Source organism: Trachypithecus francoisi, unplaced genomic scaffold, assembly GCF_009764315.1.
Source record: "Trachypithecus francoisi isolate TF-2019V2 unplaced genomic scaffold, Tfra_2.0 Lachesis_group12, whole genome shotgun sequence".
NCBI classification, from domain to species: Eukaryota; Metazoa; Chordata; class Mammalia; order Primates; family Cercopithecidae; genus Trachypithecus; species Trachypithecus francoisi.
This window is the reverse complement of record NW_022681457.1, coordinates 118,277,837-118,291,001: the sequence shown is the minus strand read 5'-3', so window position 1 is coordinate 118,291,001 and position 13,165 is coordinate 118,277,837. Positions and strand designations below refer to the sequence as shown.

Here is a 13,165-nt window from a genome sequence, read left to right as displayed (position 1 = left end):
GTAATCCCAGCACTTTAGGAGGCCGAGGCGGGTAGATCACAAGGTCGGGAGATCGAGACCATCCTGGCTAACACGGTGAAAACCCGTCTCTACTAAAAATACAAAAAATTAGCCGGGCGTGGTGGTGGGCGCCTGTAGTCCCAGCTACTCGGGAGGCGGAGGCAGGAGAATGGTGTGAACCTGGGAGGCGGAGCTTGCAGTGAGCGGAGATCGCACCACTGCACTCCAGCTTGGGCGACAGAGCGAGATTCCGTCTCAAAAAAAAAAAAAAGATATATCTTCACTGGGATTTCATCAAAGCAGCACCATTCTTTCTATTAATACCGATGGATTAATTTTTTTCTTTCTTTCTCCCTTCCTTTCCCCTCCCTCTTTTCTTTTCTTCTCTTTTCTTTTCTTTTCTTCTCTTCTCTTGTCTTTTCTTTTCTGTGTTTGTTAAAAAGCAGACGTGAAAACAGAAGAAACCTACAGTGGTTTCCCCAACAGGAGAGAAACCGACCTACCCAGTCCCACTGGCCTAAGGTGACAACCAGTCCGCTTTTGGCAAGTTGAGGCTGGAGCACAGACTGGATCACAGACACAAATGTGACACTAAAGACACACAAACTGCTGTTCAAGCCTCAAGTTGACCCACCCAGAAAACAAGCACACGCCTGCTGCACGCCAGCAGCCAAGCCCGGAAAGCTATGCTCTAATCTGTGCGCCCACTGGATTTTCATCAGTCCCCCTTGGTGCTTATGTGGACTAAGCAAGGGAAGTGAGCGGCCATAACAACGCCCCAAGTCTGGGTTAGCAGGTGCCAGGGTGCCTCTCGGCAGGGATAGGAGCAGGTGGATCCCAGAGTGGAGCCCACATCACAGGTATATACAAGGGGAAAAGGGATTACTTGAGGCGGGTCCTCACCGCTGTTGAGGGTGGAGGCAAAACAGAGAAAGCTGAGTCGGGAGTTGAAACACCCACCATGGCCAGGGCCTCCCAAGGCGTGGTGGGGGCAGCAAACCCTCCCCAGGCTGCAGTCCCATGTGAGGACGGCTGTGGAACCCAGCACAGAGCACGAATGTGCCACGAGCCCAGGCCACTGCAGGGAGGCAGAGAAGCACACAGCGCATCCTACAGGGAATTCTCCTGCCACTATTAGAACGTGACTGCCATGTGTGCAGCAGGGAGAGGAGTAATGCTCGTTACCTGCCCCCCAGGGCTCACCCTGTTCCTAGGGGGACAGACGCTCCCCTAGGCCCCTGCCCTGAATTGTTTCGAGGAACTCGGGGATTTCTCTGGGTAGAAAGTCCTTGCTTGAGGCAAAATATCTCATCGTGACTTCGTTTAGATTTTGGATGAACATTCTGTTAAAGCCAGAGCGCCGTGACATGAGAGCAAGAGGATGGACAGCAGAAGGGACCGACACCACAGGGAAGCTGGGCCTGCTACAGACCCCAGGGCCTGCCTGGCAGAGCCACTCCTCCAATCAATGTCTGAACAGTGGGGCCGGGAAGAAGTGGCGCTTGAACAGCTGCTGCCATTTTTTTCTTTTTTGGATGAGTTGGAAATCCCATCAAGAACAAGCCACTTGGCCAGGTGTGGTGGTTCACACCTGTCATCCCAGCACTTCGGGAGGCCAAGGCAGGCTCATCACTTGAGATCAGGAGTTAGAGACCAGCCTGGTCAACTTGGTGAAACCCCATCTCTACTAAAAATACAAAAATTAGTCGGGCACGGTGGCATATGCCTGTAATTGTAATCCCAGCTAATTGGGAGGCTGAGTCAGGAGAATTGCTTGAACCCAGGAGGCGGAGGCTGCAATGAGCTGAGATTGTGCCACTGCACTCCAGCTTGTGTGACACAGCGAGACTCCAGCTCAAAAAAAAAAAAAAAAAGGAAAAAGAAAAAAAAAAAGAACAAGCCACTGAGCGAACAAAAGGAAAAGATATAACAAAAATAAATTCCTCATGAACAGGTGCACGCCGCCTGCCTGGCAATGGAGGCCCCACGCACAGTGCCCTCCTGGGACTGGCTGAGTCACTCAGGTCGCCTTCCAGCTGTGTGACTGGAGGAGTCTACATGGCTCAGGGCAGGGCTGGGGGACAGCCCTCCCTGGGGACCCCAGAGAAACTGGTTCCAGGAGAGCATGCTCAGTGCTGGGGGAACCTCAAGCGGGAGGCTCACGTAGGCCCAGCCAGCTCCTGCCTCCTATGCATCCCCAGTGAGGAGCGGCACCTGTTGCTGGTGTCCGTGGCTCTTACCTGGGTTGAGGACTGGCTGGACGATGTCCCCGTTCCTCCACTTGGTCTCCATGCGCTCCAGCTTCTGGGCTTCATACCGCTTCCGGCCCTCCTCCTCCTGCTCCTGCCGGGAATACTGTGGGAAACCACAGCCAGGTCAGGCCCAGGCAGGACACGGCCTCCTCCCCTCTCCAGGCGGCCACGACCCCAGGCCCCTTATGTCACACAGCCTTGTGTAACTGGGACTATCTTTATTTCTGTTTGTGTGTGCTTAATATAAGTAATAAGAATACAGAAAGAGTGAAATCCCATGTGGCTCCACTCCCCAGAGAACCTGGGTCAAATGTTTGGTTTAGATCCTTCCTGGAATTGCTTTTATGCCTACAAATATACAAAAAGCTCTGTGGTGCTGCATGTAGAGCTTAAAAGCAACTGCGTATCTATTTAACGTAATTTTTGTGACTATGTGGGCACTTAGCTTGTTCCCAATTTTTCTTTTCTTTTTTCTTTTTCTTTTTGAGATGGATTCTTGCTCTGTCCCAGGCTGGTGGCGTGATCTCAGCTCACTGCAACCTCCACCTCCTGGGTTCAAGTGATTCTCCTGCCTCAGCCTCCCCAGTAGCTGGGACGACAGGCGCCCGCCACCACGCTCAGCTAATTTTTGTATTTTTAGCAGAGACGGGGTTTCACCATGTTGGCCAGGCTGATCTCTTGACCTTGTGATCCACCTGCCTCAGCCACTCAAAGTGTTGGGATTACAGGCGTGAGCCACCGCGCCCACTATTAAAACCATACTGATCCTAGGTTACTTAAAATCATTTTGCACTGTCCCATTCCTTCCTAGGATTCATTCCAGAATAAAGGGATCCTCAAAAAGGCCCCGCCTACTCTCCCAGGGCCATGACAGAGCAAGAACTGCGTGTGTCCCTGCTGACCCTTGGCCAATCGAACAGGCTGTGTATTAGCAGAGAACAGGCAGTCAAAGATGGAACCGTCCCCCCGAGGCTCTCTGAATGGATCATATGGGTTTTTGACCCCAGAAATCAAAAATAAATGTGAATATAAGACTCAGCACAGGCCGGGCATGGTGGCTCGCGCCTGTAATCCCAGCAATTTGCGAGGCTGAGGTGGGTGGATCACTTGAGGTCAGGAGTTCGAGACTCCTGGCCACATGGTGAAACCCTGTCTCTACTAAAAATACCAAAATTAGCCAGGTATGGTGGTGGGCACCTATAGTCTTAGCTACTCGGGAGGCTGAGGCAAGGGAATCGCTTGAACCTGGGAGGTGGAGGTTACAGCCAGCCAAGATTGCGCCACTGCACTCCAGCCTGGGCAACAGAGTGAGACTCCATCTAAAAAAATAAAATAAAATAAAAAATACCAACTCTCAGCACAAAAACCAAAGCTCCTGAGTCCCAGGACACAACAGGGGATATTGCATTTCTTGGACATAACAGACGGTTCACTCACTGCCCTCCTGTGCACAGTGGAGGGGATGCACCACACTTCCTCCCCATGGGACTCTCAGAGGGGCTCTCAGGGCCTGTGTGCTGGCCCCAGGTCGGTTCCAGACCCTCTGCCTGCTCCATCCCCCAGGACCTTCTCTCTCCCTGTCGGCCTGGCCAGGGGCCAACTAGCACCTGGCTGTTCTGATTAACCTCAACTTCTGCTCTCACCGTTCACTCACCCAACCATTCCAGCTGAGCCTGTGGGGAAGCCACAGAATTCAGGGCCCCTCTGGGCCCCTCTCCGCCACCTGTTGAAGCCCCTCTGACCTAAGCAAGTTCACTTCAGATGGCTGTGTTAGGCCTTCTTTCAAAAGTCAGTTTTAAACATCTCGATAATTCCTGCTCATGGCTCAGCTCCAAAACTGTGCAGGGCCTGAGCACCATTCACCATTCCTCGGCTTAATTATCCATCATCTTCAGTTGAGAACCCATCTTCAAAAGAGGCTGGGAAGGGAGCTGAAGGGTTTGTTCAAAAGAAGCAAACCGTGGGGAGTGTTTTAAGTTGCAGTGGATAATTCAACCTTTTCCTCCATAAATAAACCACGTCCTAATGTTCCACTGGCCAAGTCATGACTGTGAGAGGACAGTCTGTGCTGTGTGTCTACCTAGCAACACTGGTGGGTGAACTTCAGCATCCTCAAGAAATGCCTTTTAAAGGGAATTTTTTTTTTAAAGGAGCCACCCCCCAGGTCTAATACATCCTTGTGGCATCCAGTACATTTGTCTGGACTTGGCGGGCACACAGGGAAATGATGGGGCCCAGTCCTGGACACAAGCCACGAGGAGAAGCCAGGCCTATTCCCCCAACGCTGCCTTTCCATCTGGGAACAAAACCGCTGGAACATTTTAATGATGGCTGGCACCTAATTCTCACCCCCGAGGGCTCATCAAACCCAACTGATCTGAAGCAGCAGACAGCGTGGCCCAAATGTCTGAGAGACAGGCTGTGAACCTCTTCGCTCAGCACGTATTCAGACATTTGAAAAAAACCAACGCATCCACCCCCGACGGCCACTCAGCATGTCCAGGGCTGCAGCTGCCCCTCCGGTCATCCTCGGCCCCTCAGGCCCATCACAGGGCCACCGAGGTTCCCTGCTCACTGGGAAAGCTGCAGGCAGGCCGGGGAGGAAGGTGGAACAAAGAAAAGATGTCCTGCACTAGACGACTGTGCACACGGCCAGCAGCTGGGTTCCTCCAGAGAGACACACACATCCGGGAAACCAGAGCGTGTGTGCGCGCGCGTGTGTGCGCATGCGTGTTCAAAATATCTACATGCATACATCTGTGACATCTCTATCTGTATGTATATACATATTATATATATCTGCGTATCTACAGATACAGGGATGTACATTTTCCTAAATTCGCGATGGCTGTAAAAAGGTCAGCAGGAGCATGCTCACGGAATATAAGACAGCCCTGTGGCCAGGCCACCAGCAGACGAGCATAAATGCCCACCGGAGCCAGGGAAAGAAGCTGCACTTTCTGGGATTCCGAAGCAGCCTCTGGCTGGGCCCACTAGTGAACAACAGGAGACCTAGATTCCAAATCAGCGGGAGGTTTATACTATGTGGGCCTAGCATGTGTTGGGGGGAAGACAGTGCAAATAGCTCTGAGCAACAGCTGCAGCTGAGAACTGTGCAGCCTCTCCCATCTGCAGCTCTGGCTGCCTCGGCTCCGTGGAACAGTTTCAACAACTCCTTGACAAGGCCAAGTTGATATTTATGTCTCATCAAACCCACTACACAAAGGAAATGAAAAGGCAACCGGGAGCTCCTCCAGGATGTGGGAGGGAGGGAACTAATTACTGGGCAAGGAGAGGCGAGGCTCAGAGGGGCCACGCTGAAAGCGCCCTGCCCCTGCAGCAAGGGGACGGGAGCCAGGGGAGTCTGAAGCTACCCGTCCTCTCCACTGGCCAAAACCCAACAGCTCTCGGCGCATCGATCCCAAGCGACAAGGCAGCAAAAGCGACTGTGTTCAGGTCCAGACCCGCCCCTCGGTATCACCCGCCTGAGATGCACCATGAGATGCTAAAGCCAGGCATGGGGCCTGGGAGAGATTTCAGAACTGGATAGCATCTGAAAATGAAATCCGTTAAATGCTATGTCTCAATATTTACATGTGATGTAGCTCACTGAACGCCAAGGGCTTAGAGAAAAGAATGAAGGTGGGGGTGGGTGTGCTTGCAATTCTGCGGAGAGCAGTCAGGAGCCCCCAACTGACCCCTGCTCCTTAGGTCTTCAACCACCCCGAGTTAGCACTGCCTGAAAATGACCACAACTTCCATCTCAGCCAAGAAGCAGGGAGAGAGGATAACAGCCCCACAAGAACAAGAGACAGGGGAGGGTGTTGAACTGAGGGCTGCTGCACTGGGTTGAACAGTGTCCCTCAAAATGTATATCCACCCGAAACCTCAAAATGCAAACACTTCCACAAACCGGGTCTTTGTAGTTGTAAATAGTTAGAATGAGGTCACAGCGGAGTGGGATAGGCCCTAAGCCCAGTGACCCATGCTCTTGTAAGCAGGCCGTGCGAAGATGCAGGCAGACGCTTCAGTGATGCAGCCTCAGCCAAGGGACGCCTGGAGCCACCTGGCACTGGAGAAACCAGGAGGGATCCTCACCTGGAGCCAATGGAGGGCGCGGGGCCCTGCCTACACCTTTGGACTTCTGGCCTCCAGAACTGTGACAGAATCAACTTCTATTGTTTGAGAGCTACCCAGTCAGTGGCACTTGGTCACAGCAGCCCCAGGACACTGACTCAGGTGGGAGCGTGAGACTTCGGACTCCACATCCTGACCCTGAGCCCCCGCCTGCTGGCCAGATTCTGGCATGCTGCCATCCTGCTCTCATAAAACCAAAGCTGCGGCCAGGCACGGTGGCTCACGCCTGTAATCCCAGCACTTTGGGAGGCCGAGGCAGGTGGATCACAAGGCCAGGAGATCGAGACCATCCTGGCTAACACAGTGAAACCCCATCGCTACTAAAAATAGAAAAAATTAGCCGGGCATGGTGGCGGGTGCCTGTAGTCCCAGCTACTGGGGAGGCTGAGGCAGGAGAATGGCGTGAACCCAGGAGGCGGAGCTTGCAGTGAACCGAAATTGCACCACTGCACTCCAGCCTGGGTGATAGATCGAGACTCCGTCTCAAAAAAAAAAACCAAAGTTACAGCCACCAGCCTGCCCTTCCCTTCCTGTTAAATGTGGACAGGGCTCCCCTGTCACCAAGATTTAAAAACAACAACAACAACAACAACAAAAACCTAGGCCAAACAGCAGCTGGACCCGGCAGCCAGCCACACCCGCCTGGGGAGACACCCCACCCAGACCTTCACTGCCCTCTGAGGAGCCCCCGGCAGGGTGCCTGGTCAGACACTGAGCTGAGGAGAGAAGAGATGGCAGGAAGCAGGTCTCAGGGAGTACCTCCCCAGTCTCACATGGGCAACGGAAGCAGGGACCGGGGCCCCATCAGCCATGGTGACCCGGGGGGCCACGGGAAGACAGAGAACCAGGCCTCCTACAGGCGGGAAGTGGCCTGCGCCCAGCAAACGCTGGGGAGGGGACCAGGGCTTCCAAAGTGGCCTGTGCCTGGCAAACGCTGGGGAGGGGACCAGGGCTTCCAAAGTGGCCTGTGCCTGGCAAACGCTGGGGAGGGGACCAGGGCTTCCAAAGTGGCAGGAACACCCAGCATCTCTGTTGGGTCTGGAAGCAAAAAGAGCAGGCACCAACTCCTGACAATCTGGTTCTCAGTTTTATTATTTCTAAAAATGTATTCTATATATATCTCAGCCGGAGGAAAAGCTCCCCGCCGGGGCCCACACTGCAGAGACTCAGAATCCTGGTTCCTTCCCTCTAAGAAGAGCTCCTCCTGGGGGCTAAGGCCTGTGGACCGCAGGGTCAGGCTGCGGGAGGAGCTGGTCACACCTGTCCTTGGACTCGCCAATGAACTTGGGGCACAGGAGAAGGAGGCGAGGGAGTACTTTTAGGGAATGAATTAAATTTCTTTATTCTCAACGTCTCTCCTCCAAGAGTCTGTCTGCGCAGCTTCCACAGGCTTCACCCACAGGCCCACCCAGGGCGGGACTCCTCTGACAACACAACGAACCGGTATTATGGAAGGTGCTTCCACCGGGCGCAGTGGCTCAAGCCTGTAAACCCAGCACTTTGGGAGGCCAAGGTAGGTGGATCATGAGGTCAGGAGATCAAGACCATCCTGGCTAACACGGTGAAACCCTGTCTCTACTAAAAAAAAAAAAATTAAAAAATTAGCCGAGCGTGGTGGTGGGCGCCTGTAGTCCAGCTACTCAGGAGGCTGAGGCAGGGGAATGGCGTGAACCTGGGAGGCGGAGCTTGCAGTGAGCAGAGATCGCGCCACTGCACTCCAGCCTGGGTGACAGAGCGAGACTCCGTCCCAAAAAAAAAAAAAAAAAAAAAGGTGCTTCCATCACAGCGAAGACAGAAATGAGAGAAACCCAGAGAAGGAGGCAGACGCCAGCAGGGGACAAGGAGGGAGAAAGACCAAAGCTCACACAAGTAGAGCTGTCTCCACGGCCACCGCGTCAGAGGCAGAGACCAGAACCAGCTTGCAGGGGGCACGGGGCAGCAGCCGGCCCGGCCCAGGCAGCCTGGTGGTCCTGGCTCCCGAAAGAAGGACACATCACTATCACGATCCTGTCACTGCCTTTTCTCTGGTTAGGGAGCGTGACAAAAAGGTCCCTAGGTTGGAGGGACGTTTACGTCCACAGGTTCTGGGTCAGCTTGCGCTCACATTCCCGGCATGAATTAAACATACACCAGAAGATCCCACACAGACATGTCTCCTCCCCACCCGTGTTTCCTTGAAGGCAGGACAGAAACTCCTGTGGAGCCAGGGATGCCCTGCCCAGCCCAGAGGGGACACTGCCTGCTGGCGGACCTGGCACCCTGTGCCCCAGCTTTGACCTGTCGCTCCCTTGGGACCCTTAGCTGAACGAGCCTCCCACCATCAGGCGAGGTGACCTGATCTCTGCCATCTGCCCCCAAGAGAGAAGTAGAAGGGGCACCTTACCACAACAGGAGGCACCTCGAGGACCTTGTCCACGTTCTTCAGTGACAAGGGCACATACCACAGGGTGGCCTTATTGGTCAGCTTTTTGGCACCTTAAGAGAAGAAAATCACATAAGTGATGCCCAGGAGATGGGGTAGGGGTGTGAGCCTACCCCGTGGGCACCCAGGCACGTGGCAGATGCTGCTCCGGCCCCCGGTCCCAGCACCCGAAACACATCGCACTGTGTACTACCTCTCTGGCCCCCAACCCCCAAGGCCCCAAGGTCTTTTCAGCATCCTGGCCAGGGAGTGCCGCCATCATGTGAGTGTGGACAAACAGAACAAGAGACCCCAGAGCCCATGGAGAGAGGCTGCGTGGGGCCCACCCCCATCACAAGGTATGCCCCCCCAAAACTGGCTTGAACTCAGGACCCCAGCCCCTCCCAATGCAACCACTCTGGGGCAGTTTTCCCTTTTCAGGGGTGGCTGAAATGACTTCAGAGCACGTGGTTTAAGCCTGGATGGTCCAGAGTTGGTCAGCCACAACACCCAACAGGGATCACCCTGGAGGGCACCAACTGCAGGCAACCTCCTCATCCTGGTGTTTTGACAGAAAGGGAGCTTGATTATGAAAACACATCAAAGGCTCCCAGTGAGCCTCCCAGACAGAGGGGAAGGACTGATTGGTTGCAGGCAGACGCCCTTCGCTCTGCCCAGGGAGACGAGGCTGAACCCACTTCACCCACTGGCTCAAGTCTTCACCAACTGATCGCTGCTGACATCAAATGTCAAAATCAAAAGTGCCTTGCTGGGGAACTTGATGTCCTGACGCTCAGACAAGCAACATCTTCTGCAGATCCCATCCACCTGTCTCAGCACTGCCAAGAACTCCCACCAAATGGGGAAGCCCAGAAAGACACTTGGCCCGCACAGACGTGCAGGCTGCGGAGGCTCAGGAGGATGTGGAGGCTGTGCCTAGGCAGAGCAGCCCAGGGGAGGGGCAGGGGAGACAGCCAGGGCCCCCACAGCCCAAAGCACAGAGCAGCGGAGCCAGCTCATCAAAGTCCCATTTTTGCCACCCCAGGAACTTCCTTTCCTTCACACCGACACTCGGGTGTGGTGCCAGCCCATCCAAAGCTCCACCAGAAGCTTCCGGGTGCCAAGAGATGGGCTGTAGGCTGCTGACTCCTTGGGGCACTGAAGCCAGCCACAGAGCAAAGTGGGGCTGCAGGACAGGGAGGCCTGTCCGTGCTGAGAAACCCAGGCTCGTGGCCTGTCGGGGCTAAAGCAGCCTAGAGATCCCTGGTGTACACCCCTCACTTGTACAGAAGGAGCCTGAGGCCCAGAGACATCAAGGGGTTTACCCAGGGTCACACAGCAACTTGGGGCCATACTCCCACGTCCCAGTCATTTCAGAGAAGTATCTGCAAGGATGCCTTTAAAAAGTGGCTTTGTCAGGAGTGGTAGGTGGCTCACACCTGTAATCCCAGCACTGTGGGAGGCGGCTGAGACGGGTGGATCATTTGAGCTCAGGAGTTCCAGACCAGCGTGGGCAACATGGCGAAACCCCGTCTCTACCAAAAACACAAAAAAATTAGCTGGGCATGGTGGTGCGCACCTGTGGTCCCCAACACTGAGATAGGAGGACTGCTTGAGCCCGGAAGGTGGAGAGTACAGTGAGCCTAGACTGCACCACTGCACTCCAGCCTGGGCGACAGAGCGAGGCCCTGTCTTAAAATGAAAAATAAATAAAAGTGGCTTCTTCAATGTGGAAGATCCTCACTATCAGGCAGAAGAGGGAACAGCAGGAAATAACAGAGGAAAGGGAGATGGGAGCAGCCCCAGGGCCCTGCCTAAACCCCCCAGAGCAGCTCACTTCCCACCAGTTACCTGAACCTGCCTTCCCAAGGCAAAGCGCTTTTCCTCGTGGATAAACACAGCCCCAGGCTCCAAGTCAAGCCCCAGGGGGCCCATTAAGAAAAGGCCCCTGCCTGCCCCTCCTCCCCCAACAGAACACACCGTGAGGGCGTGGGGCTCCCTGTGCTTGAGAACCACAGGCAAATCATATGGGAAAATATTTCCACTGCACTTTGACTGAGAGTGAATCTGACAACCTGCTTTTGGGAATAAAGATTTCCTGTTGAACTCGGCTAGAGCCAGCCTGACAAGCCGGTTTCCATGACAACTGGAGCAGCCCTCTGGACCTAAATGAACACCATGGAGCAAATGAGGCAAACATGCTAATTGGACTTTCTCCATCATTTAATGAAACCATCAAAAGACAACGGCAGTATTAAAAACTATCTCTCGACCAGCTGCGGCGGCTCACGCCTGTAATCGCAGCACTTTGGCAGGCCGAGGCAGGCAGATCACGAGCTCAGAATCGAGACGATCCTGGCTAACACAGTGAAGCCCCGTGTCTACTAAAAATACAAAAAAATTAGCTGGGCATGGTGACATGTGCCTGTAGTCCCAGCTACACAGGAGGCTGAGACAGGAGAATCACTTGAACCTGGGAGGCGGAGGTTGTAGTGAGCCGAGATGGCGCCACTGCACCCCAGCCAGGGAGACAGAGCAAGACTCAGTCTCAAAAAAAAAAAAAAATCTCTTAAAATCTTAAGAGCTCCCAACTATTTTTCTGGAGCAATTCGCAGCAATCACATCCCAGTTAGCTTAATATTTTGACAGTTTCTGGGGATAAATAAGCCGCCTCAAAGGCAAGGTTTGCGGGTCGTCTGCCTGGGCCTGTGCTCGCTCAGTGGCCTCATGACAGGCAGCACAGCCCAGGAAGAGGGGACACACAGAACAGGGGACCCCTACCTCCTGGGGTGGAGACAGCACACGGATGTCACGCACACAGCTTATGACTCAGCCTGCTCCGGGTCAGGGCCCTCACACGCATCCTCTGCCCCCACCTGCAATGCCGTCTTTCAGAGGTCACTGCCCATTCAGCCAGTGCCCCCCACGTGCCCACCGTGTGCCAGGCGCTGCTCTTGGTGTTGGGGCCTTCATGAGTTCAATTTCCAGGGGACACATGGGCAGATACAGAGAAGGGCCTCAAGAGAACAATAGAGACTGCAGAGAGAGATGGCAGAGAAGCAGAAGCACAGACGAGGAGATGAGCGAGACAGAGGAGGAGATGAGACCCACAGTCACAGAGTGAGAACAGCGGGCTCCGGGGCCTGACCAAGACACCGAGAAAAGCCACAGCCTCAGGGTTCCAAGGCCTCCCTGCCCAGCCCCTGCTACAGGGAAAGGCTGAAGCTGGGAGGAAGAACCTGGGGCACTGCCCAGCCCCACTGGGAAAAGCCGTCATGTGCTGGCAAGCGTCTCCTGCCTTCTCCAAGCCTCACATGCACGACAGGGCAATGCCAGCCCTGATGTCCCCAGGGAGGAAGGGTGGGCATCTCTGTCCCTCTCTGAGCCCATCCTTCGGAGGAGGAGAAGGCCGAGGGCTGTGGTGGCCGGGACACAACGGGGAGGCTGAGAAGCTCCCAGCACCTTGTGGGTGAGCTGCGGGGGAGGCTGCTCTCTCATGCTTGTGCCTGCCCTGGTTCTACACAGGAGCCTCTCCCCCTCTCCCCACTCTCAGCCCCTAAAGAGCGAGGGATCCCCAGGAACATGTCAGATTGCGTCATCCTCATCAATACCCCATCAGTGAGAATGTCTCAGCACTGATGCCCAGTTCTTCCTGGTCGTCTCCTCTCATTCACTTATTCATTCATTCATTTGCTCATCCATTATCAGTTCCATGTCTATTATAGGCCAGCAGAAGTGGCCAAGAAAGGGAAGTTCATGATCTGGGGAGATCCTCAAGTTCAATACCCCTGACCTTTGGCCTGCATCGCTCTCTGCTGTGGGGAGAGCGGGTCCCAACCATGCTGAAAGCCCAAGAATGCCTTTCGGTCTCCCTGCTTCTCTCCCCATCATCCCAAACTGCTTGGCCAGGTTCGGAGGCTCCTGCCTGTAACCCCAGCACTTTGGGAGGCCGAGGCGGGTGGATCAACTAAGGTCAGGAGCTTCAGACCACCCTGGCCATCGTGGTGAAATCCTGTCTCTACTAAAAATACAAAAATCAGCCAGGTGTGGTGGCTCACGCTGTAGTCCCAGCTACTCAGGAGGCTGAAGCAGGAGAATAGCTTGAACCCAGGAGGCAGGAGAATAGCTTGAACCTGGGAGGCAGAGGTTGCAGTGAGCCGAGATCATGCCACTGCACTCCAGACTGGGCAACAGAGCAAGACCCCATCTCAACAACAACAACAACAAACTGCTCATGAGGGATTCCTCTGAGGCTGTGGCCTCTGATGAGCCACAAAGGGGGCTTCCATGGCAGAAAATCTGCAAAGCAGAGCCATTCCCAGCATTTTTGAAGCCACCAGCTCCTACAATGACAAAAGGCGCTGCTGACAGGGCT

At 54.5% G+C, this 13,165-nt stretch overlaps 1 protein-coding gene across 3 annotated transcripts in view; it reads right to left on the bottom strand.

Annotated features, from left to right (window-relative positions):
* ACOT7 (acyl-CoA thioesterase 7) overlaps nucleotides 1-13,165 on the bottom strand; it is a 136,031-nt gene that overhangs the window by 65,529 nt on the left and 57,337 nt on the right. For all 3 annotated transcript variants that reach the window (XM_033228600.1, XM_033228599.1, XM_033228601.1), the window contains exons 4-5: nucleotides 8,773-8,864; nucleotides 2,241-2,355 (exon numbers count right to left, since the gene is read on the bottom strand). In XM_033228600.1, coding sequence (XP_033084491.1) covers nucleotides 2,241-2,355; nucleotides 8,773-8,864 — 207 coding nt within the window. The remainder of the gene's footprint in view (nucleotides 1-2,240; nucleotides 2,356-8,772; nucleotides 8,865-13,165) is intronic.